The sequence below is a fragment of the Martes martes genome (assembly GCF_963455335.1).
Source record: "Martes martes genome assembly, chromosome: 4".
NCBI classification, from domain to species: Eukaryota; Metazoa; Chordata; class Mammalia; order Carnivora; family Mustelidae; genus Martes; species Martes martes.
Genome location: NC_137891.1, coordinates 150,433,300 through 150,459,172, shown reverse-complemented (window position 1 = coordinate 150,459,172; position 25,873 = coordinate 150,433,300). Strand labels below are relative to the sequence as shown.

General features: G+C 40.0%; 2 protein-coding genes across 2 annotated transcripts in view; both read right to left on the bottom strand.

Annotated features, from left to right (window-relative positions):
* The window catches only part of TXNDC12 (thioredoxin domain containing 12), a 30,086-nt gene extending 4,594 nt beyond the window's left edge, over positions 1-25,492 (bottom strand). The window contains exons 1-4 of the mRNA XM_080800690.1: positions 25,266-25,492; positions 8,245-8,305; positions 1,633-1,685; positions 764-837 (exon numbers count right to left, since the gene is read on the bottom strand). Coding sequence (XP_080656816.1) covers positions 764-837; positions 1,633-1,685; positions 8,245-8,305; positions 25,266-25,362 — 285 coding nt within the window. The 5' untranslated portion in view covers positions 25,363-25,492. The remainder of the gene's footprint in view (positions 1-763; positions 838-1,632; positions 1,686-8,244; positions 8,306-25,265) is intronic.
* Positions 4,289-5,917, bottom strand: KTI12 (KTI12 chromatin associated homolog). The gene has a single exon (XM_080800689.1). It carries the CDS (start codon positions 5,890-5,892, stop codon positions 4,828-4,830), a length of 1,065 nt encoding a protein of 354 aa, XP_080656815.1. The 5' UTR covers positions 5,893-5,917; the 3' UTR covers positions 4,289-4,827.
* Positions 25,493-25,873: the final 381 nt, after the last annotated feature.

The following is a 25,873-nucleotide window of genomic DNA, read 5'->3' as shown; positions in this document are numbered from 1 at the left end:
GAGTGAGGTGTGTCAGCATTCAGGCTATCCACTAGTCATACAGCAATCCTTTACAATCCCTTAGCTGCCTCAACATTCCCCATTAGTGTCCTCAAAAGATTTCCAGTCCTTTGTTTAAGTAATGCTATCTTCACAGAAACTTAGGGCTAGACGTTTCGTCATAGAGCATCCAAGCATCCCTCACTTGCAGAGTAAAGCCTAAAACTCAGCATAGTTAGGTCACAGTACCTATTCTTATCACTTATTACGCTCTCTAATCTTGGCTAAATCACCTAATTCCTTCAGTCCCAAGATGCTCTTTCTGTAAAATAGCGATAGATTCCCAGCAGCTGAAAAAATCCCTTCTAAAATCTGATATCTGACTTTATAGTAACAGACCTATAATCTATGCCAAGTACATAAAGGCTATCTAATGAAGAAACCAGAAGATTGTGCATACAAGCCCAGCACAGAGAAGGGGCTCAACTGCATCACATAGGGATCTGTGTCCTGCATGTACCTCTAGTACAGCCATACAATGATGTAAAACGTGTCATAATCCTAGACGAAGATTGATGGGACCTTAAAATGTAGTCATCTTATCCCATTTCTCCTCTTCTTCCTCTGACAAGTGGAGGCTGGACAGCTTTCTACAGCTGACACACAAGCCTTAGTATTAGAGGTCAAGAGGAAAACACTGTATACAGGAAGCCAGCTCTGCTGAATATGATTTTATACAAAGACTTAAAATCGTAGCCAAAAGGAGAAACTCTCAAAGTCTTACCTCAAGATTCACCATAACAAAATTATGGGAAAGTTCTGAAATTTCTGTAGATTCAGCAAATTTGGGCTTCAAAGCTGAGAGGGAAAAAATGTCTTAGAATACATGAAAACATCATTGTCAAATCCAAACCCTAATTTGCTAAGTTGATTCAGATAAATGAAACTTTTTTTTTTCTTCTTTTAAACTCCTAAGAGCCAGCAATCAGGACACCTAAATTCTGGTCATGCTTCTGTCACTTACCCATACAGGTATGTCACCAGAGTGACTGACTTCATTTCTCTCAAGCTTTTAACCCACTTATAAAATATGGATAATAGCACACAAATGAAAACAATTATTTCTATTTGCTTTTTATAGTCACATTCCAGTAACTTCTATTGAAATAATAGACAATAAAGTAACATCACAACATATATATATATAATTACACTATTTGCACTAATTTCATACTCCTTTTCCAGTTAGGATTCTGTTGAGTGTAGCATACCAAACAAAAGAAAAAAGCTGACTGGGAAGTAGCAAGGTGGCCCAGCAGAAAAACACACGCCACAAATAATTCTGGTTTCCACCTTTTTCAGGAAGACTTCCCTAAACACTTCTCATGTCTCTGTATATTTAAGTTTCCTATATTTACTGTCCATCTGACTACTGTAGCACTTAATCCTATACTCTCCCTAACCATATCTCATTGTTTTGCCCTCCAATCCCTTGCATAGATAACTGCAAACTTCTTGGGGACAAGAAATCTATGTCATATATTTCTTTGGTATTCCTTAAAGCTATCAGCAATGCTGGGACAAAGTCTGTGCTATTATTTTTTAAGTGTTAATATTTAAGAACCCATTGGAGGTTGGATTATTTGCACTTACCTTTGCAAGCTCCACACCAGGACTTGTGGATAATCACCATCAGAGGCAACCCACTTAAAAAGAAAACAAAGAAATTACAATCTAGTAATTCCACTTCTTTATGTCTATCCTAATAAAATGACCACCTGATAAAGACAAAGGTTAATGTACAATGTAGTATGACTTAGATTAAGAAAATTTTTAGGCAACCTAACTTTTATAGATTACTGTAGTACGATTATTAGTAAGTCCTGACATTCCTGTAAATTCTGCAAATTTGGGTTTCAAAGCTAGGGAGAAAAGACAAAAAAAGAAAACATCAAATTACAGTACTTCTAAATGTTGTTATATAACCATTGAAAAAGTTAATAAAACTTTTCATTGCTATGTCAAATTAAAAGCTAGAATAGGGGTGCTTGGCTGGCTCAGTCAGTAAAAACATGTGACTCCTGATTTTGGAGTCCTGAGTTCAAGACCCACATAGGGCATAGAACTTACTTTAAAATAAATTTAAAAGGGTGCCTGGGTGGCTCAGTGGGTTAAAGCCTCTGCCTTCAGCTCAGGTCATGATCCCAGGGTCCTGGGATCAAAGCCCCACATCGAGCCTCTCTGCTCAGTGGGAAGCCTGCTTCCTCCTCTCTCTCTCTCTGCCTGCCTCTCTGCCCACTTGTGATCTCTGTCTGTCAAATAAATAAATAAAATCTTAAAAATAATAATAATAAAATAAATTTAAAGAACAAATATAGGGGTGCCTAGGTGGCTCAGTCAGTTAAGCATCTACCTTCAGCTCAGGTCATGATCTCAGGTCTCCTGAGGAAGGAGATGGACTCCTTCCTCGTGTTCAGCAGGGAGTCTGTTTCTCCCTCTTCCTCTGACCCTCTCCCTATTCGTGTTCTCGCTCTTTCAAATAAATATGTAAAATCTTAAAAAAAAAAAAAATTCTCACAACAATCCCGAGGTATATTATTGTTTTTATGAAAGAAAGGAGAAAACACAGACTAAGAGTTCTAAGAGATTAAATATCTGACCACATAAAATCTAGGTTCTGCCACTTAATAGCTAAATTCATTAATTCTGGCTCCAAAACCAATGTTCTTTCTGACCATTAGTTTACTTCAATTTAGGATGGCAATCCACAACCAATAACTAACTTTGAATCAGAGAACAGAGGTTGGAAAAGGCCTTAGGGGTTGCCTAGTCCAAACCTCCATTTCACCCAGGAATTCTAATATATCATATACCATCTAATATATCACATGTAATTATAATATATCCAAAATATCTAGTATTAACAAATGGTGGCTAAGATTGCCTGATGAGCAAGAAATGCATTACCAACAATGCAACCCATCCTTTTAATGACTCCATGCATTTACAGAGCAGTTAAGAATGCCTTGTTCCCTCCTCTCCCAAGAAAATTCCTATTTATCTTTCTAGAGCAGATTTTAGCCAACCAGCCTGCAGACCTGATCCAGCTCACTGCCTGCTTCTGTAGAGCTGTATAATATACAAAACTTTTTTTTTTCATTCCTAAAAGGAAATGAAAGAAACATACCAAAACATAATAGCAGTTATCCCTAGATGATGGGATTATGGTTTTACTATATTTTTTCTGCATTTTCCAATTTTTTAAATAATTAATCTAATTTTTATAATCAGGGAGGAAAAACTTTTTCTTTTTTAAAATGATGAACAACATAATCCACCTTGGCCAGTGGTAGATTATTGAACCATCAGTCTTGGCCAGATGAAGCTCTTAAGCTCTCAAGGCTAAAACCCCAAGTTGTAGTAGAGTCCTATATAAGCAGCCATTGGCTTTCTCCGTCATCCAACCCCTGTATCACCACACCATCACACAGTGTATATGATCACTGCCTTTTACTACATTGAACTCTCTTACCTGTCTCCCTGCAACAGACTTGGGAGTTTCATTTTTAAATGTTTGAAAAACAAATCTAAGAAATAGTACCTTGTGATGTTAAAATTCAATATAATTCACCCTTCAGTGCAGTTTTATTAAAACGCATTCATACTCAGTTGTTTACTTATTGTATATGGCTGTTTTTGTGATACAAAGCGCTATAGTTAATAAGGTGCAACAGAGACCTTATCCCCTACAAAGCCTAAAATATTTGATATTTGACCCTTTGTTGACCCATGTTCTAGAGTGACAGTTCAAGTATCAACCCCTCTATGAAGCCTTCCCAAAACTACCTTCTCTCAACAGCTAACTAGTCCTTTCCTCCTCTGGGGTTCCAAAGCATTCTGTCATCATCCTGCAACTAACAACCCTTTTCATCCCATAATTGTGTTTACTTGTATTTTTCACTAAACTATTAATTTCTCAAGAGCAAAGCCTATCTAATTCATCTCTGAAAATTACAAATGCTGGCAAGGCAGATATCCACCATTTGTTTAAAGAAATCAATGAAAGAATGAAAAACAGCTTAAAGTGAAATTTGCTTTAAAAACCAGAATGAAGCACAATAGTTATAGAAGTTGTCATAATTACTTTAGGTTAGACCAAAATATCTAGTCTCACACTAAGCACTATCAAAGTACTATTTTGGTCAAAGGCATAATAGTGATACTCAGGTATCTAAGTATTACATTAGGTAAATTACATGAAGAATATTAAGTTACATTAAGTGAAAAAGATTCCAACAGACTTACTTCTTCTAAAAGATTTTATTAGATAAAATAATCCAGTAGTTAAGTCTTTCACTTCCACTAAAACCAAAGCTTCCCAAGAACAAAAACCAGTGGATTTAACTGTGATGCCTGACCCCAGAACAGACTAACAAAAAGTAGGTACAGTACTCAAAAACTTGTTTGTGGTATGAACAAAGGGAGTGCAAATGAACACGGCCATCTTCAGTTCTTATTCGAACTGTTTTAAAACAATTCATCCAACCAGTCTGCTCTCTCACAACTCAGATGGGGGAAATCATCAGTGTGTGATACCGCAAGTAGAACCCAATCTAAACAAACCGTGTCCACCTGAGCTCTGTCCCCTGGAGAAACTTGCCAAGAACCTCCAAGCCAGTTCTTCATTTTTTTCTAGTCTCGATTTATGCTGTAAACTCAAGGCCTGGCACACGGGAAAGTAAATCAGTCACAACAGCTCTAGTACCACACACCAACATGTTCTGCAGACTGTGAGATTACTCCATCAAGAAAAACAGAGAGCAGGGGAGGTTACACCAGGAACTTTGGTTAGTGCAGACTCTGGTTCAGATACTGCAGAAACATGTTGGCCAGCTGAGGCAGGTTCTCATTGTTGGGATGCATTTTGGTGTAGGAAATAAACTGGCGACGGAGGCGACTCAGTTCTGCCATGGTCAAAGCCCGGGTAAACTGCAGGTGCTCAGTGGTTCCAGGAAGCTTAAGCAAGTCTCCAGGGACTGCGCTCTTCTGGGCTTCCATCAATCCCGCCAATACCTGGCTCGTAATCTGATCCAACTGGTGCAGAAAGCTGCCAGAGGCAAGGGGCTGGGACTGTGTAGACTGATGGGGTGGGGGAGCTTGGTTCTCAAACAAGGCAGCCCGTATCTCTGTCAGGGGCAACGGCTCCTCTAAGCCCACCAACGTGAACAGGGGCCGGTCCCAGCGGTTCCGAGAGTCGGGAGCTTCAAAGCGCAGCGTTAGGGCCTCCATAAGTTCAGGAGGATAAAAGGCACTTGAATCACCCTTTGCATCTTTATCGAAGTCTGGAGTCACACGAGCTGGAAGATCTGGCGCCTTGGTATTCTCCTGCTCCAGTTCCTTAGGTACACAGACCTGGGTTCTTCCGCTTACTACAAAGTCCACTGTTTGGGGTTCCCTGAGGGCACTGCTGCCAGCCGCCAGAGGTCTCCCTCTTTCCTCAGTGCGCGGCCTCCAACTCACACTGACGTTCTGGCCTTGGTTGTCTGTCGCACCCGCCACCTGAGGTCCCCCGCTCACACCGCCGGGCCGCACACAATATACCAAGCAGAGCGGGGTGCGCGCCGCCCGCGCGAGGCAGTAAAGCTCGTAGCGGAATCCTTTGATGTAGTTAAGCGAGTCGAGGATGACCACATCGTGGCGACTCAGGCGCCGCTCCACCGCAGCTCGCAGGGCGCCGCGCAACGCCTTCTCACGGGCCGAATCGCTGTACACGGTCGCGTCCTCCGTGCCCAGCACCGCCGCGTCATCCACCACGTACACCGCGCGGCCCTCGGCCGCCAGAGCCCCACGGAGCTCCTCTACGCGCCGGCTCTTGCCACTGTACGGCAGCCCGCAAAACACCACGAGCGGCATCCTTACAGGGCGCGGCCATGTGCAAACGCGTAGCGTCAACTTCCGGGATGTAAACGTCACGGACGCAAGCCGGAAAGGCAAACTGCATTTCCTGTCCCTCTCGAGTCTTAAAGGACCTACTGTTGCTATGGGAACACGAGTGAAACCCCAACTAAATCTAGGACCTGCTATCTCAGAAAGGTGATGGAAACTAGAATGACAGCAGTTATTTATGTCAAATAGGCATCAAAAGAATGTGATTCTCCCTGTGGCCCAAAACAATGCCCAACCATTTTTAATAGGGCCTTAATGAGCACTAAACATTGCAAAAACAATCAGCACTACATTCAGCATGCAAAAGGAAAAGGACCATTCACAAATGTTAGTTCCACTTCATGCCTTACACCCAGTGACTCTCAGTAACTTTTTACTCAATAACCTTTTCAATCATTTAACTTCTCCATGATTGGGAATTCTGAAATGAACATCAGGCAGTTCCCCCCATAGGAGGTTAAGGGTCTGAATGGGAAAAATCAAGCACCTACAAGCAGAGTAAGATAATACTATAATGGATAGAGTAGATTGGGATGTAAAAGTAGAGAAGAGGAAAACAAACTGCCCCCCAAAATTACTGAAGACTTTATCAAGGAATAGTCGTTTGCTTTAGAACGTGAAAAACTAACAGAATTTTTTCTCCTGGGTAAGGCTGCCCAATAAAATACAGGATGTGTAGTTAAATTTGAACTTCAGAAAAGCAACAAAAAAAATGTTTTTAATATGTTTCAGATATTGAATAGGACATATTTAAAATTACCTCTTGCTTACCTGAAATTCAATTTTTTTTAAAAAGATTTTTATTTATTTGACAGAGATCACAAGTAGGCAGAGAGGCAGGCAAAGGGGGAGGAGGAAGCAGGCCCTCCCGCTGAGCAGAGATCCCAGGACCCTGGGGTCAGGACCTGAGCTGAAAGCAGAGGCTTTAACCCACTGAGCCACCCAGGTGCCCCCTGAAATTCAAATTTTTAACTGGGCATCCTTATTTTTATTTGTTAAATCTGGCAACCCTATTCTACAGTATGTGTGAGACTCAGAGCCATGAAGGTGTAGGATCTGTTCTAGCAAAATACAGTTGACCCTTGAATAATTATGGGTTTGGATTGCACAGATATACTTGTAATGCAGATTTTTTTTAACAGCACAGTATTATAAACGTATTTTCTCTTCTTTATAATTTTCTTTTCTCTATTACTTTGTTGTAAGAATACATATGCAATACTTTTAACATACAAACTATGTGTTAATTGACTGTTTATGTTATCAGTAAGGCTTCCAGTCAACAGATTACTGGTAGTTAAGTTCTTGGGGACTCAAAAGTTATATGCAGATTTTGACTAAGCGGGTGGTCAGCACCCCTAACCCCCCCAGCATTGTTCAGAAATCAACTGTAATTTTGTAGGTGCAGAAGTGTGTTTCTGTGCAAGTATGTGTGTATATAAAGTAGATGCACATATACTGGGTCTTTGTGTCTCTCCAGTACACTACAGTAGAGAACACTCAAATATTGGCTCTGTCAACTCACTAGCTGTGTAATCTATTGACAAATTATTTAATCATTGTGTGTTTCAACTTCCTCTCCCGTAAAATAGTAACAGTTCTTATTTCAAAGGCTGAACCTCATAGATTATAAGGATTAAATAATTTATTTAATAAATATAATTAATTAATTAATTAATGCATGTAAAGCACTTAGATCAGTGCTTTAGCCTTCCCTCCCTTGCTCTGTCTCTTCTCCCTCCTTTATCGGTTCTTTGCATCAGTGGATAGACTAAAAATAATTGAAAGTTAAGACTATTCAACTTGAGACTGTTAGGCAATATGGTTTACTGGTTGAGTGCAGGTTCTGAATCCAGAGTGCCTGGGTTTGAATCTTGGCTCCACCATTTACTAGCTGTGTGATCTTAAGCAAGTTACCTAACTGCTCTGTGCCTTAGTTTTCTCTAAAATGGAGGTAACAGCAGTACCCACTTCAGAAGAGCTGTTGTGAGAATTAAATGAGTTAATTCACATAATTCAGTGTCTGGTGCATAATAAGCACTTAGTAGTAGCCGTAGCAGTAGTAGTAGTAGTGTTATCATCAGGCAACTACTCAGTTCTGGCTCTGTTTTGGCATAACCTTCACCTGTAATTAATGTTAAGTTCACGGCTAGAAAATATTTTGCTAGCATATATAACCTACTGAATGTATTTTTTAAAAAAGTAATCTCTAGGCCCAACCTGGGTAAGAAGCCTTACCGATAACATAAACATGCTCTACCCAACTGAGCCAGCCAGGCACCCCTTCCCCCATAAATAACCTAAAACCATATCTTGTACCTGGCAGCTGCTTCTTTCTTCCCATCTTCTAGTGTCCTCCAATGAATGTGATCTCCAAAACCTGGAAGGAAAGAGCCTTATAAACATTCACTCATGAACAAAGGGCAAAGACCCAAAAAAGAAACGTGGCCTATTCATAAAATACGCATAAGAAATCTTTCCTTTGTCAAAAGCATCATGTTCAAGTCCCAGCTCCACCACTTTCTAGGTGTATGGGACCATGAACAGTCCCATACCTCAAGCCTCAGTTTTCTTTCATACCTATAAAATAGAGATAACACCACCTAATTCATAGTTTTAAAGAGATTAAATAATGGCTGTGAAATGCTTTGTAAACTAACACTGAGTATGCAAATAATACTGTAAGAATGAATGAGAATTTTCCATAAAGAAAACATAAAGTAGGTCATACAAATCACTACTAGTTGGATACAATACAGCAACATAGGTTTAGGGTCAGAAATACATGGGTATGTGACTCCACTTCCTATTAAATGTGTGAATATAGTAAATTCTCCAAGTCCCCATTTCTTCATCTTTAAAGTCAAGATAATAATAGCTACCTCTTAGTGTTGGTGTGAAGATTAAATGAGATAATGTATTTAAAGCTACTCTTATTATTCCCCTCACTTCTGCCAGAGTGATCTTTTAAAATCACATCTCTGCTGAGTAAAAACCTTTCAGAGGCTCTCCAATTACCTAAAAGGAAGGTCAAACTCTGGTAGCAGGACTTACGAAGGCTTTCAGAATCTGCCCATCTCCCTAGGCTCACTTTCTATGCTTTGTCTAAAATCCTATATACAAAACTACTTTCATTTCCTTAAACTGGCTGCCTCCTTGGTCTTCCACTCTCACTTCCAATTAAGTACAAATCTAGAGGGCATCTTTACTTCTGGTAAATCTTCCCTGACTCCCAGGGTGTCTGGGTGGCTCAGTTAAGCATCCGACTTCAGCTCAGATCATGATCCCACTGTCCTGGGATTGAGCCCAGCATTAGGCTCTCTGCCCAGTGGGGAGTCTACTTTTCCCTCTGCCCCTCCCCCTCCTCCTGTAATCATGCCCATGCGCTCCCTCCCTCTCAAATAAATATTTTTTAAAAATTTTACTCTAACTCCCAAACACCACCTTCTTGCCTCATCACAGCACTTCCCAGGCTGAACTGTGTTTATGTGCCTGTCTCCCTCACTCTAAAGGGAATTCCCTAAGGGCTGAAGCCATATCTGTCTTATTCCTTCCAGTTTCCCCAGCATTGAGCACTACACATGGCCAAAGTAAGTGCCCCATAAAAATATTTATTGAGGGGCGCCTGGGTGGCTCAGTGGGTTAAGCCTCTGCCTTCAGCTCAGGTCATGATCTCAGGTCCTGGGACTGAGCCCCGTATCAGGCTCTCTGCTCAGCAGAGAGCCTGCTTCCCCCTCTCTCTCTCTGCCTGCCTCTCTGCCTACTTGTGATCTCTGTCAAATAAATAAATAAAATCTTAAAAAAATATATTTATTGAGTAAATGAATCTTATTTAGGCCATATCATGTAAATGACTTGATTTTATATCTGGAAAATTTAAGTGATCATAATAATGTTGTCATTTATTGGTCACCTGATGTGTGCTTGTGTTAAATACACGTTATCTCATTTAAATTTGGCTTGAATAACAACACTTTCTATACTTCCCTATACTTCTGTTTTCTCATCAGTAAAATAGGTATAATAATATCTACCTCTCATAAGATTGTTACTGAATATTACATAAGAAATACTATATGTATCAGTATACTGCTTAGCATTTTATAAATGATCAATAAAGAGCAGCTTTGTTTGTTATTCTTGACAGCTTGAGACTTCAAAGGCTCAGAGAAGTTATATAACATGTACCAGGTCACATAGCTGGTAAATGGCCATGCTGGGATTTAAACTTCAATTTTATGACATCTCAGTTATTATACTATCTTTCGGGCCTTTCTTTCCCTGAAATAAATTCAAATTTCCATCACTGTTACTACAGGGGAATAAACAGATCATCCAGATTAGCAAAGGGATGCAGTGTCCAAACTAATCATCATCACTTTTCACTCCCAACAGCAAGAGTTGCTAGCCAAGAGAAAATGTGTCATTTGTCTAAGGCCCAAAGTCTAATCCTGATGAGTCAATGACTAAGTGAGAGTGAAACTGGGAGAACTGGAAGGTGCCTAATGTGACTAATCGCCACCATTATACCTGTCAATACCTAAACTGAGGCAACTGAATCCTACTTTGGTGGAATGCTGAACTAGATAGTCTGGAGGGATAGTCACCTAGAAAACAATAAAATCCTGACAAAATGGACTTTCAGAATGTGCTCACTGGGCTCACAGTGATAAACACAAAATAAGCTAAAACCAGATGAGGAATAGTGAGCAAGAAGCAAAAGGGAAGACTGATCTGAAGATAAAGCATTACAATAGAGCAAAATGGAGGAGATAAATCTGAGACTCCATATTAAACCAACTCAAAAGAGACTAGAGTGATAACACCCCCAGGTTTCCAGATGAATTAAATGCCAAGTCTTTCTAGAAGAAAGTACTTCCCTGTTTAGGCCTCCAGAATAGCCACAGAAAAACTATTACGAGTTCACAATCCTAGACCCCCACGCATGTAAGAAAACAAGCCACCACAATTAAGAATCAGCAAAAGCAACAAATAGATTTAGACTCTTAAGGACTTCAGAAATTAAAATTATCAGCCACAGGATATAAAATAACTATGTGTGAACATTGAAGAAATAACACAAGGGATCACAAAAATGGGAATGCAACACAGGTAATGAACAGGCAAATCTGTAAGGCACCAAACAGAACTTTCGAGTGCCTGGTGGTTCATCTGATGGAGCATCTGACCCTTGGTCTCAGGGTTATGAGTTCAAGCCCCACATTGGGCTTGAAGCCTACTTTAAAAAAAAGGGGGGGGGGTGGTGTTCCTCGGTAGTTCAGTTGGTTTAAGTGTCTGGCTCTTGATTTCAGCTCAGGTCATGATCTTAGGTCGTAAGATTGAGCTCCACGCTGGGCATACAGCCTGCCTGGGATTCTCTCTCTCTCCCTTTCCCTTTGCCCCTCTCTGCCTCCCTTTCTCTCTTTGTCTCAAAAAAAAGGGGGGGGGTGCCTGGGTGGCTCAGTGGGTTAAAGCCTCTGCCTTCGGCTCAGGTCATGATCTCAAGGTCCTGGGATCGAGCCCCACATTGGGCTCTCTGCTCGGTGGGAAGCCTGCTTCTCTCTCTCTCTCTATCTCTGTCTGCCTCTCTGCCTACTTGTGATCTCTGTTTGTCAAATAAATAAATAAATAAATCTTAAAAAAAAAAAGAAAGAAAGAAAAGAAAAATCTTGAAATATAAAATCAATGGACATTCAGTAATAAAAAGAAATGAACTATTAAGCCACAAAAAGGCACAGAGGAAACTTAAATGCATATTGCTAAGTGAACAATGTCAACATGAAAAGACTATATATGATTCCAACTACATGACATTCTGAAAAAGGCAAAAATATGAAGACTGTAAAAAGATCAGTGGTTGCCAGGGGTTCACAAATGAAGGAGGGATGAGTAGGTGGAACACAGAATTTTTATAGCAGTGAAACTATTCTGCATGTTCTGTAATGGCAGATATATATTATTATGGACTAAATTGTGTCTACCCCACCAAATTGGTATGTTGAAGTCCTAAACCACATACCTTAGAATATGATTATATTTGGAGACAGGGTTTTTCAAGAGGTAATTAAATTGAAATGAGGTCATTAGTGCGGGCATTAATCCATTTTAACTGGTGTCCTTCTACAAAGAGATTAGGACATAGACACACATAAAGGGAAGACCAAGTGAAGACACAGAAAGACAGCCATCTACAAGTAGAAACCAATCCTTCCAACCACTTGATCTTGAACTTCCGGTCTCCAAAATTTGAGAAAATAAATTTCTGTTGTTTAACCAAGTCTGTAGAATTTGTTATGGCACCCCTAGCAAATTCATATATATCTCATTATACACTTGTCAAAACCCACAGAATGTATAGCACAAAGGTGAACCCTAATATATACCATGTATACCATGTATACTATGGACTTTAGTTAATAATAATGTACCAATACTGGATCATCAATTTTAACAAACGTACCATGCAAATGTAAGATGTTAATAACAGGGAAAACTAGGGGTAATGAAAGTGAGGGAACTCTATCCTCACCTCAATTTTTTATAGACATTATACTGTTCAAAAAATAAATTCTGTAACTTAAAAAAAATTTCAATGGAGGGGTGCCTGGCTGACTCAGTTGGAAGAGTGAGCGATTCTTGATCTCGGGGTTGTGAGTTTGAGCCCCATGTGGGGTATAAAGATTTAAAATATTAAACTTTTTTTTTAATAAATAAACTTTTTAAAAAATTTTTTAAAAAGTAAATTCAATGGATAGGTTGAAAGAGCAAATTAGAGACAAATGGAGAGATAAATCAAAGTTATCCAGGCTACAGCACAGAGAAATAAGAAGATAGAAAATGTGAAGAGGCCAAGAGGTACTGAGTAAACGAAGAAAGCTAATATAAAAATGTTGGCGTTTCAGGAGCACCTCAGTGGCTCAGTCAGTTGAGCATCAGACTCTTGAATTTGGCTCAGGTCATGATCTCAGGGTCATGCTAGAAGGTGGGTAGATGTAGTTATGACAATTTTTGAAAGTCCTCTTCCAACTGCTTCTGTTTTCTGTTTCATAGGACGCATGGTCACCTGGTGAGAGCAAAGATTGTGGAGGAAGTACTGGGAAATACTTCCCAAGACAAAGGGAAATATGAAATAATCCCCTTGGAGAGAAGAAACAGAGAAACTAAAAGAATGAATAAAGGGCATATTTCAGGAAGAAAATGATTCCAGAAGAAAACCTAGATACAAGGAATAGTGAGCAAATACACTGACAAACATGTAGATAAATCTAAATATTATCTATACAAAGAATGCTAATGGTCAATTTGTAGAGTTAAAAGACAAAAGTAAAGCCCTGAATACCTGCTTGTAAGTAAAGAGGAGGTAACTTAAGTTGAAATGTTTTAAGACCCTCTTACCATTGGAGGGTTAAGATATTAATGTTAGATTTTGTAAGTATGCAAGTAAAATTTCAAAAATAATGAAGGCCCTAAGGGGCCTGGGTGGCTCAGCTGTTAAGCGGCTGTCTTCAGCTCAGGCCATGATCCTGGGGTCCTGGGATCGAGCCCCACGTCAGGCTCCCTGCTCCACATGAAGCCTGCTTCTCCTTCTCCCACTCCACCTGCTTGTGTTTCCTCTCTCACTGTGTCTCTCTCTCTGTCAAATAAATAAATAAAATCTTAAAAAAAAAGTAACCACCAAAAGAACAGAACTAGAGTGCCAACTTTCAAACTAATAATGGAGATAAAACAAAAAAGAACAATAAAATACTCAACCCCTAAAGAAAAGGGAAGAAAAAAGGCACAAAGCTTGTAAAAAATGCAGTGCAAACTGGATGAAAGAAATAAGACCAGCTCTGTCAGGGTGCCTGGGTGGCTCAATTGGTTAAGTGTCCAACTCTTGATTTCGGTTCAGGTCATGATCTCAGGGTTGGGAGATGGAGCCCTGTGTCAGACTGCACACTCAGAGCAAAGTCTGCTTGTCCCTCTCCCTCTGCTCCTCCCCCAAGCCCTCGTACTCTCTCTTAAATAAATAAATAAAATCTTTTTAAAAGAGACCAGCTCTGTTAATAATCACATAAAAATAAGTGGACTAAACTTATTTATTTAACTTATTCAGTTAAAGTTAAAAGAAATTGTCAGAATTTAATTAAAAAACAAAACAAAACAAAACAAAAAACTTCCCTACAATGTAAGAGCATCTAAAACAGGAACTCAAAAAAGTTCAAAGTAAGTTGATTGAAACTATGTATTGGGCAAATGTCACCCAAGAGAAAGTCAGAGAAGCTAGATTAGTATCAGGTAAAATTAAATTTCTCCATACATCTGAGCTACTAAGAAGCTAGCTGACAGAGCTAAAAGTCATAGGAGGTTTTACTAAGAGACACCCTGTTCAAGCACCATTCAATAGAACTTTCTACAGTGATGAAAATGTTCTATATCTATACTATTCAAGATAGCCACTAGCCACAAGTAGCTACTAAATACCTGAAATGTGGCTGACACAACTTAAGAGATGAGTTTATAATTTTAATTAATTTAAAACTTAGGAGTGACATGTGGCTAGTGCTACTTTATTAGGAAACACAAACTTAGAGATTAGTGCAATCCTCTCATATTAGGAAGGCCTAGAAAAAAGAAAAGCCTACCCAAAAACTACATAGTAAGCCACAACCAAAATTTAGGTCTCCTGATTACTAATTAACATGTTTTCCCAGTGATCCAACATGTGTGTAGCTGCCCTACTGCATTATCCCTAAGAGGAAGCCTAGAGGTATAGTTTGAAACAATTCACCTGGAAAGGACCTGCAGTTCCACGGGGGGAAAAGACATCTGAAAGTCAGTGCAACAAGCCCCTCCCCCAGAAGATTAACAAGAACATCTGGCTAAGACCAACTTTAACAACCACACAGAACTGCAAAACTCCAGCATGAAAGGAAAAGAGTATTTTTTATATCTATCTATCTATCTATCTATCTTGGTTTTTCCCCCCACGATTCTTTAGTCTTTCAATTTTAATTTTTTGGTTCCCTTTCCTTTTTCAACCAATATCTTATTTTATCAACTCTTTTAAAAAATCTTTATTAATTTTCATTTTTGCACTTACAGTCTATCCTTTCATTGTATTTCACTCTATTTTTGTATATATAGAAGTTTTTCTTCCTATACAATTTTGGGATGTAGTTTCTTCCAACAAACAGACCAAAAATACACTCAGGATATAGTGTATTGCTCTGTTCTGTTCATCTGTCTGTTTCTATTTCTTTTTTTTTTTTTGTCTTTTAATTTTCATTTTTACAGTTACATTCTATTCTTCCACTGTATTTAATTTTATGTTTATACATACATAAGTTTTTCTTTCTTTACAATTTTGGGATCTAGTTCCCTAACAAAAAGATCAAAATACACACAGGATCCAGAGTATTGCTCTGTTCTGTTCATCTGTCTGATTATAGTCTCTTTTTATTTTTTTATTTATTTTTTTCGATTTCGTGTCTCTTCTGATTTGTTTGGTGTATACTTCTCTAGGGTTGTTGTTGCCATTTTAGTATTTTGTTTTCTTGTTCATCTATTCTACTCTAGACAGGATGACAAGATGGAAAAACTTACCTCAAAAAAGAGAACAAGAGGCAGTACTGACTGCTAGGGACCGAATCAGTATGGACGTTAGTAAGATGTCAGAGCTAGAGTTCAGAATGACGATTATAAAGATACTAGTTGGGCTTGGGGCAACTGGGTGGCTCAGTGGCTTAAAGCCTCTGCCTTCCGCTTAGGTCATGGTCTCAGGGTCCTGGGATCGAGCCCCATATCAGGCTCTCTGCTCAGCAGGGAGCCTGCTTCCTCCTCTCTCTCTGCCTGCCTCTGTGCCTACTTGTGATCTGTCTGTCAAATAAATAAACAAAATCTTAAAAAAAAAAACAATTAATAACCAAAGTAAAGAAACACATTGATAATAATACATTAATAGTAGGGGACTTCAACAACCCATTCACAGCAATGGACAAATCATCTAAGCAAAAGATCAACCAGGAAACAAGGGTTTTGAATGACACACTGGACCAGATGGACTTCACAAATATATTCAGAACATTCCATTCTAAATCAACAGAATACTCATTCTTCTCAAGTGCACATAGAACATTCTCCAGAATAGATCACATACTGGGTCACAAACCAGGTCTCAACTGATACCAAAAGACTGAGATTATTCTCTGCATATTTTCAGATCACAGTGCTCTGAAACTTGAACTCAGTCACAGGAGGAAATTTGGAAGGAACTCAAACACTTGGAGTTAAAGAGGATCCTGCTAAAGAATGAATGGGTGAATGAGGAAATTAAAGAATTTTTAAAATTTGAGGAAACTAATGAGAATGAAAACACATTGGTTCAAAACCTCTGGGATACAGCAAAGGCAGTGCTAAGAAGGAAGTACATTGCAATACAAGACTGTCTCAAAAAATTAGAAAAATCCCAAATACACACGCTAACTTTACACCTAAAGGACCTGGAGAAAGAACAGCAAATAAAGCCTAAACCCAGCAGAAGAGAAATAATAAAGATTAAAGCAGAAATCAATGAAATAGAAACCAAAAGAACAGCAGAACAGATCAACAAAACTAGCAGCTGGTTCTTTGAAAGAATTAATAAGGTCAATAAACCCCTGGCAATCAAAAAGAAAAGAGAAAGGACCCAAATAAATAAAATCATGAATGAAAGAGGAGAGATCACAACCAACACCAAAGAAATACAATCAATTATAAGAACATATCATGAGCAACTATATGGCAACAAATTAGGCAATCTGGTACTTTGGTAGTTTACACTTACCAAAACTGAACCAGGAACAAATAGCAAACCTGAACAGACCCATAACCAGCAAGGAAATTGAAGCAGTAATAAAAAATCTCCCAACAAACAAGAGTCCAGGACCAGATGGCTTTCCAGGGGAATTCTACCAAACACTTAAAGAAGAATCAATACCTATTCTTCTGAGGCTGTTTCAGAAAATAGAAATGGAAGGAAAACTTCCAAACTCTTTCTATGAGGCCAGGATTACCTTGATCCTAAAACCAGAGACCCCACCAAAAAGGAGAATTACAGATCTCTGATGAACATGAATGCAAAAATTCTCACCAAGATATCAACCAGTAGAATCCAACAGTACATTTTAAAAAAATGTTTTATTTATTTATTTGACACAGAGAGAGAGAGAGAGAGATCGAGAGCGCACACAGGAAAGGGAGCAGCAGAGGAAGAAGCAGGCTCCCCACTGAGCAGAGAGCCTAAAGTAGGGGCTTGGTCCTGGCCTGGGCCAAAGGCAGATGCTTAACCAACTAAACCACCCAGGCACCCAAGGATCCAACAGTACGTTAAAAGTATTATTCGGGGCACCTGGGTGGCTCAGTGGATTAAGCCTCTGCCTTCGGCTCAGGTCATGATCTCAGGGTCCTGGGATCGAGCCCCGCATCGGGCTCTCTGCTCAGCAGGGGGCCTGCTTCTCCCCTCACTCTCTGCCTGACTCTCTGCCTACTTGTGATCTCTCTCTGTCAAATAAATAAATAAAATCTAAAAAAAAAAAAAAAAAAGTATTATTCACCACAGCCAAGTGGGATTTACTCCTGGGCTGCAAGGGTGGTTCAACATCTGCAAATCAAGCAATGTGATACACTACATAAATAAAATAGAGGACAAGAACCATATGATCCTCTCAACAGATGCAGAAAACATATTTGACAAAGTACAGCAGGCTTTCTTGATTAAAACTCTTCACAGAATAAGGATAGAGGGATAAAATATCATAAAAAGCCATATGAAAAGCCCACAGTGAATATCATTCACAATGGAGAAAAACTGAGAGCTTTTTCCCTAAGTTCAGGAACACAACAGGGATGTCCACTCTCACCACTGTTGTGCAACATAGTACTAGAAGTCCTAGCCTCAGCAATCAGACAACAAAAAGAAATAAAAGGCATCTGAACTGGCAAAGAAGCCAAACTCTCACTCTTTGTAGATGACATGATACTCTGTGGAAAACCCCAAAAAGACTCCACCCCAAAATGCTAGAACTCATATAGGAATTTGGCAAAGTGGCAGGATATAAAATCAATGCACAGAAATCAGCTACATTTCGGGGTGCCTGGGTGGCTCAGTGGGTTAAAACCTCTGCCTTCGGCTCAGGTCATGATCCCAGGGTCCTGGGATCGAGCCCCAAATCTCTCTCCTCTCCTCAGCAGGGAGCCTGCTTCCCTTCCTCTCTTGCTGCCTGCCTCTCTGCCTACTTGTGATCTGTCTGTCAAATAAATAAATAAAATCTTTAAAAAACAAAATCAGCTACATTTCTATACATTTAGCAATGAGACAGAAAAAAGAGAAATTAAGAAGTCAATCTGTACCAACTGCACCAAAAACCGTAAGATACCTAGGAATAAATCTAACCAAAGAGGCAAAGGATCTGTACTCAGAAAACTAGAGAATACTCATGAAAGATATTGAGGAAGACACAAAGAAATGTTAAAATGTTCCATGCTCACAGATTGGAAGAACAAATATTGTTAAAATGTCTATGCTACCTAGAGCAATCTACACATTCAATGCAATCCCTATCAAAATACTATCAACTTTTTCCATAGCTGGAACAAATAATCCTAAACTTTGTAGGAACCAGAAAAGACCCCAAATAGCCAAAGGAAGGTTGAAAAAGAAAACCAAAGCTGGTGGCATCACAATTCTGGACTTCAAGCTCTACTACAGAGCTGTAAGCATCAAAACAGTATGGTACTGGCACAAAAACAGACACATAGACCCATGAAACAGAACAGAGAACCCAGAAATGGACTCTCAACTCTACGGTCAACTAATCCTCGACAAAGTAGGAAAGAAAATTCAATGGAAAAAGACAGTCTCTTCAACAACAAATGGTGTTGGAAAATTGGACAGCCACATGCAGAAGAATGAAACTGTACCATTTTCTTATACCACACACAAAAATAGGTTCAAAATGGATGAAAGACCTAAATGTGAGACAAGAATCCAGCAAAATCCTTGAGTAGAACACAGGCGGCAACCTCTTCAACCTTGGCCACAGCAACTTCTTGCTAGATACATCTCCAAAGGCAAGGGGAAACAAAGGCAAAAATGAACTACTGGGACTTCATCAAGATAAAAAGCTTTTTGCACAGCAAAGGAAACAGCTGACAAAATCAAAAGACAACTGACAGAATGGGAGCAGATATTTGCAAATGACATATCAGATAAAGATCTAGTATCCAAAATCTATAAAGAATTTATCAAACTAAACACCCAAAGAATAAATAATCTAATCAAGAAATGGGCAGAAAACATGAACAGACATTTCTGCAAAGACATCCAAATGGCCAACATGAAAAAATACTCCATATCACTAGATATCACGGAAATATAAATCAAAACCACAATGAGATACCACCTCACACCAGTCAGAATGGCTAAAATTAAAAACTCAGGAAACCAGATGTTGGGAGAGGATGCAGAGAAAGGGGAACTCTCTTACACTGTTGGTGGGAATGCTAACTGGTGCAGCCACTCTGCAAAACAGTATGGAGGTTCCTCAAAAAGTAAAAAATAGAGCTACTCTACAACCAAGCAATTGCACTGTTGGGTGTTTACCCCAAATATATAAATATAGTGATCCAAAGGGGCATCTGCACCCAATGTTTATAGTAGTAATGTCCAACTATGGAACGAGCCTAGATGTCCATCAACAGATGAATGGATAAAGAAGATGTGATATATATATAAATGGAATACTCTGCAGCCATCAAAAAAACCAAAATCTTAACTTTTGCAATGACATGGATGGAACTGCAGGGTAATATACTAAGTGAAAGTAGTCAAGCAGAGAAAGACAATTATCATATGATCTCTCTGATATGAGGAATTTGAGAGGCAGGGCAGGGGGTAGGGAGGGAAAAAATGAAACAAGATGGGATCGGGAGGGAGACAAACCATAAGAGACCCTTAATCTCACGAAACAGACAGGGTTGCTGGGGGGGTGGGAGGGTTGGGATAGGGTGGCTGGGTGATGGACATTGGGGAGGGTATGTGCTATGGTGAATGCGGTGAAGTGTGTAAACCTGGTGATTCACAGACATGTACCCCTGGGGCTAATAATACATTATATGCTAATTAAAAATAAAAAAATGTTAAAAGGAAGATGTAGTGTATCTATCTATCTATCTATGTACACACACAATGGAATACTACTCAGCCATCAAAAAATGAAATCTTGCCATTTGCAATGACACAGATGGAACTAGAGAGTATTATGCTAAGCAAAATAAATCAATCAGAGAAAGACATTTATCATATGATCTCACTCATATGTGGAATTTAAGAAACAAAACAGGGGATCATAGGGGAAGAGAGGAAAAAATAAAACAAGATGAGAGGGAGACAAATCATAAAAGACTCTTAATCACAGGAAACAAACTGAGGGTTGCTGGTTGGGAGAGGGGTTAGGAGGGTGGGGTAACTAGGTGATGGACATTAAGGAGGGCATGTGAGGTAATGAGCACTGGGTATTATATAAGACTGATGAATCACTGAACTCTACCTCTGAAACTAATAATACATATTTTAATTAATCAAATATAAATAATAATAATATTTTTAAAAGTACATTGGAATTTTTCATAATAGTGGTAATCACCACTATCATTTTTTAAATGTTTACTTATAATCACTTACTTACTTATGTTTATGTTTACTTATATCACTTATATCACTTACTGATAATCACAATAATACAATAACAACAATAATATTAATAATGACTAACATTCATACAGCATTCATTATATGCCAGGTACTGTTTTCTATGCTTTTACATATATTATCTTACCTTCACAATAAATTTATGAGGTAGAAACTCTAATTATCCCCATTTTACAGATATGGAAGCTGAAGTTAAACAGCTTGCCCAAGTTTACACTGCCAATAAATGGCAGAGCTAGGATTAGAACCTAGGTGGTAAGGTTCTAGAGTCGGTACTTTAACCACACACTAGTATACTGCCTCTTTAGCAAAGGTTAAATGAACAAATGAATGAATATGGACTCACCAACAAAGAATGAAAACACCAGCTTCATATCTAGAAAACCAGGTGCTTTTGTTTTCCTTTCAAAATAACTTGAAGGGTAGAGTGTTAAACTTGTTACTAAAATCATCTACTTTGGTAGCCTGGGTGGCTCAGTCAGTTAAGCGTCTGCTTTCAGCCCAGGTCATAATCCCAGGATCCAGGGACTGCGTCCCGCATGAGGCTACTTGCTCATAAGGAGCCTGCTCCTGCTCTCTCTCTCCCTGTCAAATAAATAAGTAAAATCTTTAATAAAAAAAAAAAATCACCTACTTCCCTGACACCACCCATGCATACACACATGCCAACGTGGAGCACTGGAAGACAGTCCAATTTCTTCAAGTGTCACATGCACAGCCACTTACTTTACGCCGCTATCTGCAAAACTAAAGGCTCCCACATCCAGTTGCCCTTCCCCTAAAACATTAATTTTCGAGGGAGGGACCACTTCTAAACACAGCATTTACATCAGAGTTCCCAAGTCCTTCATCTTAAAATTGTTTTCATGAATGTAAGTTAAAGACATCAGAAAAGTATTACCCACCCCTTCCCAGGCTGACGAAACAAAAGGTCAAGTGCCAGAGCTGGCAGCCAAGCCTCTAAAACAAGCAACACTGTACCTGAGAGGTAGAATAACACAGTGGCTAAGAAAGGAGAGTCCCTCTGCAGTGGAGCAGACCTGGGCTGGAAGACTAGTTTCATCCTCTGACTACTTTCACAAATGCAAAATATGACTAACAAATTATCCCATAGGGTTATTGTGACTGTGAACAGTGTGGAAGGTAAATACTTCTCATGTGCCAAATTTTTATTCCAGAGACTTGACAAAGTCATCCATCTCTGTTTCAGGCTGGAAAGCACATGAACGGCCCCCATTAAAAGCCTTCTCATTTCTCCTGTGAAGTCTTCAAAGGAGTTTCTGCAGTCAGAGGCAGGAATGGTGTACTGGTTAAAAGCACAACCTCTGGGATTTCTATCCCAGAGAGTCCATTTACTGGCTGTGTGACAACCCCCCTTACCCCATTTTAGGTTCTTCATCTGTGAAATGAGGATGACGAGAAAAAGTATTACCCATCTTAGAGGGTTATCATGAGGATTAAACCAGTCAAAACATGAAAAATGCACAGTACAGTGCCTGGAATATAGTAAATGTACAGAAAATGTTAGTCATTACAATTCCCCCATTGGTGACATATTCCAAATTTTTATGACACAGAGAACAACAAAATTATAGTTGACCCTTAACAGCATGGGTTTGAACTGCATGAATCTACTTATATGAAGATTTTTTTTTTTTACAGTACGGTACTATAAATATATTTTCTCTTCCTTACGATTTTCTTTTCTCTAGGTTACTTCACTATATAAAAACAGAATATAATACATATAACATAAAAATGAGTTAATTGATTATGTTATTGGTAAGGCTTCTGGTCAACAGAAAGCTATCAGTAAAGTTTTGGAGGAGTTATATGCTGATTGAATATGGGGTGTGGGGGGATCAGCACCCCTAACCACTGTGTTGCTCAAGAGTCAACTGTATTTGAGAACATTACGTTAGAGCTGGAAGGACTCTTTGGAATTATATATAGTTCAATACTCTCATTCAGTAAAGAGTCCCCAGAGAAGACCAGAGCTGGCTACCTGGTCTGACCAGCATTAAAAAGCAGGCCTCCTGATTCCCATCCAGTGCTCACAGCACACCACCATACTTCCTGTTCTTAATGAAAAAGTAGGGTCTTTTAGTCTCTCCTCTCTGCAAACCAACAGGCCATCTTCTGGAAACATTTGGGAAGAAATCTTAACTATCAAGATTTTCAGGAACCCTGCTTCAGCTAACACATTTTGGGGAGGTGGGGTAGGTGGGCTATAATTTATTTCCAAAGAATCCATACTCAAGAGACACAAAAAACCAAAAGTCTGGAAAATTATTGATTCCTTTCAGAACAAATAAATACTCTCCCTTGGGAGGGCGTAATAATACTAACTAAATACTTTCTAAGTTTGTAACATGATATGAAATGCCTATCATTTTTCTCACTTAATCCTCACAACACAGCACTCCTGCCTCAAGTCCCCCCACCCCGCCCCCAACCTCCTACAGTTACCCGGTATTCCCCTGCTCCCAGTACATACACAGTCTACGCAATTGCTTGCTTACTTGTCTGACAATCTTCAGACTATAAGCTGAAAAAAGACAGGGATCTCAATGATCAGGTACCATTCATTTCTTCTTCTGACAACTCTTCCTGAGCATGAATGAGACACAAATGGTCCCGGCTTACTGTGGCAGACTATACTTGCAATAATATCTCTCACTCCACATGCTTTTTCTTACAAAGTTACCTCAACATTCCTTCCATGGGGGTCCTTCCTCTTGAACATGCCCTTACAGTAGAAGCGATGCTATGTGACTTTGTAAGGCTAGATGACAAAAATGCAACGCATTTCCTCTTTGTTCTCTTGGGTCGGGCACTCTCAGAATCCAGCTGTCATACCGTGAGGAAGCCCACACCTGACCCCTGAAGAAAGACCACAGGGAGAAGTAACCTGCTCAGCTGAGGCCCCAGACACAGAACCAAGGGACATACCTTTCCCACCATGCCTTGTTTGAATTCCTGGCCCACAGAATCATGAGCATAATAAAATGATTTCTTCATATCACTAAATTTGGGTGTAGTTTATTATGCAGCAATGGCAATTGGAACAACCACACATGACTTAAGGTCTAACAAGGAATAAAGATACTAAATAGGTGACTCCAAGATATTGCCTACATCTAACAGTAATAAATTATTTGCTGAGTATCCGAGGTAGTTATTATTATGCCCATTTTGCAGATGAAGAACCGAGCTTTGAAAGGTTAAGCAACTTGTCCTAAGCCTCTCACATGGTCAATAGCAGAATGAAATAAAACTCAAATCTACACTCACATTCCTAACACCATATTCTGTCTCCCTTGGTACTTACAATTTTGTGCTAAATATACAGTAATCTGTTTTAAAATGGGATTGTCAGTATTGAAAACATTCTGGCCCAGTAGGATTCACCAAGCGGTTTCATCACTGAGATGGAAACCTACATATCACCTTCTCAGAGAAGCCTTCTTTGGCTTCTAGCTCATGTAATGCTGGCTCCCTTAACCTCCCCAGCCATCCTCCTCTATCACAGTTTCATTTTCTTCATGGCACTTATCCCTAGTGGAAATTACCTTGCTTCTTAATTTGTTCTTGTTCATGTGTCCACTCTCTGTATCTCTCACTTGAATATAAACTTTGTGAGAACAGGAACCTTATCCGTCCTGTCCACTGCTATATCCCTAGTGCCTAGGGCAGTGCCTGGAATACAGCAGGAGTTCAAAAATTAATTATTTGCTGGACTGACCATATTCAGGCACACTGAATGTCCACCCAATTCATCACCCACCAATAAATATGCAAATAGGGAGGATATAGAAGAATTTAAAACAGCAGGACTGCATCAGAATCGTTCCATCCAGTAAAGTCCATACAAAAAAAGGAAGGAGAAGGGAATCCATGCTACCATTCTTCCACTTAGCAAAAGCACAAACCCTGAGCTTCAAGAAGATGTAGGGAAGGGGATGGAGTAGGGGGTCACACCTCCCATCCCCCATTCATAACCACCGTTCCCTCCCTCCTCAAAAAAATGCAGTTTCTTCAAATACATTGACTGAAGCACACCAAGGACAATTGTTAGTTACCCTCTAACATCAGAACTTCTAATATCTGGCCTTTCTTTATATTCCAGTCACACCTTCCTGGTATGTAAGGCCTAGTCTCCCCAAGACCTGTGCAGAGGAGGCAATAACCCAACTCTTCAGGGAAGAGGTAAGTGTGGGGATCTCAGAGCCAAGGAAAGATCCCTGTATATGCAGGTGTCCAGAGGCCCTATTTCTTCCAGAAGAAGTGACTGAATGTTCCTGAGGACTTACCAAGTGCTAGGGACGTATGCTGGACTCTTAAACATGCTTTCCCTAATTGAAGGGTCATTCCTTATTCCCAACCCAAGAATTTAGGGAGGCTTCCAGCACAACTCCCTCATCTCAACATTCCCCAGACCCGCTATTCCCTACCCTCAAGAAATCCTCAAATCTAGGAGCGGTTAGGGAGGACAGAAAGAAACCTGGAGTGGCCGAAGAGATAGAAGGGGAGGAGAATCGTGTTAGCACAAGAGGGTTATACTGGGCTGGGCCCAGTATGAGTAGAGATTAAGATAAGAAGTTGGTCTGACCCTTTCCAAGCCCAATATGTCCATCAGAAGAGGTGACGAGAAGCAGGAAACTGAAGCCCAGCAAACAGGTGGCCCCGAGATGAGACCGCAGCTCCATGGAAGTAGATGCGTGGGGCCACTGGGCTGAGCAGACGGAAGACGGCCAGAGCGCTAGCAGAAGGTCCGCGCCGTTCCCCAAGTGCGGCTCAGCCCAACCCCTCGCGTTCCCAGATTCTACCCCCTCCCCGCGCCTCCGTAACCCCGGAGGAAGTGATGTTAGACGGATGTGGGTGGTGCCTCCGGGGCCCGGTTTGAGATGGAGTAAGTTTAAAGGTGCAGATCACGTAGAAGGGTGTGGGAGTTGCTCTCCAGCGCAAGCTGCTTCCTCTCGATTCTGGGTGTTCGGTCGGAAGACCGGGAGGGAAAAGGTGGAGGAGATAGCGGGGGTAGGGTGTGGGGAGAGGGCTCGGGAGAACCGTTGCTGGTAGCGTCGGCCTGCAAGCAAGCCCCTCCCCCCAAGAACCGCTGCACTTAATATTCACAGAGCTAATTATTGATCGGTGAAGTCAGCAGTTCCCAACAGTGGGCGGGTTGCCATTGGCCTCCCCTTTCTTGCTCTGCAAATTAAA

Excerpts from the sequence above, each read along its gene's own strand:
- KTI12 (XM_080800689.1), bottom strand. The coding sequence starts at position 5,892 with ATGCCGCTCGTGGTGTTTTGCGGGCTGCCGTACAGTGGCAAGAGCCGG.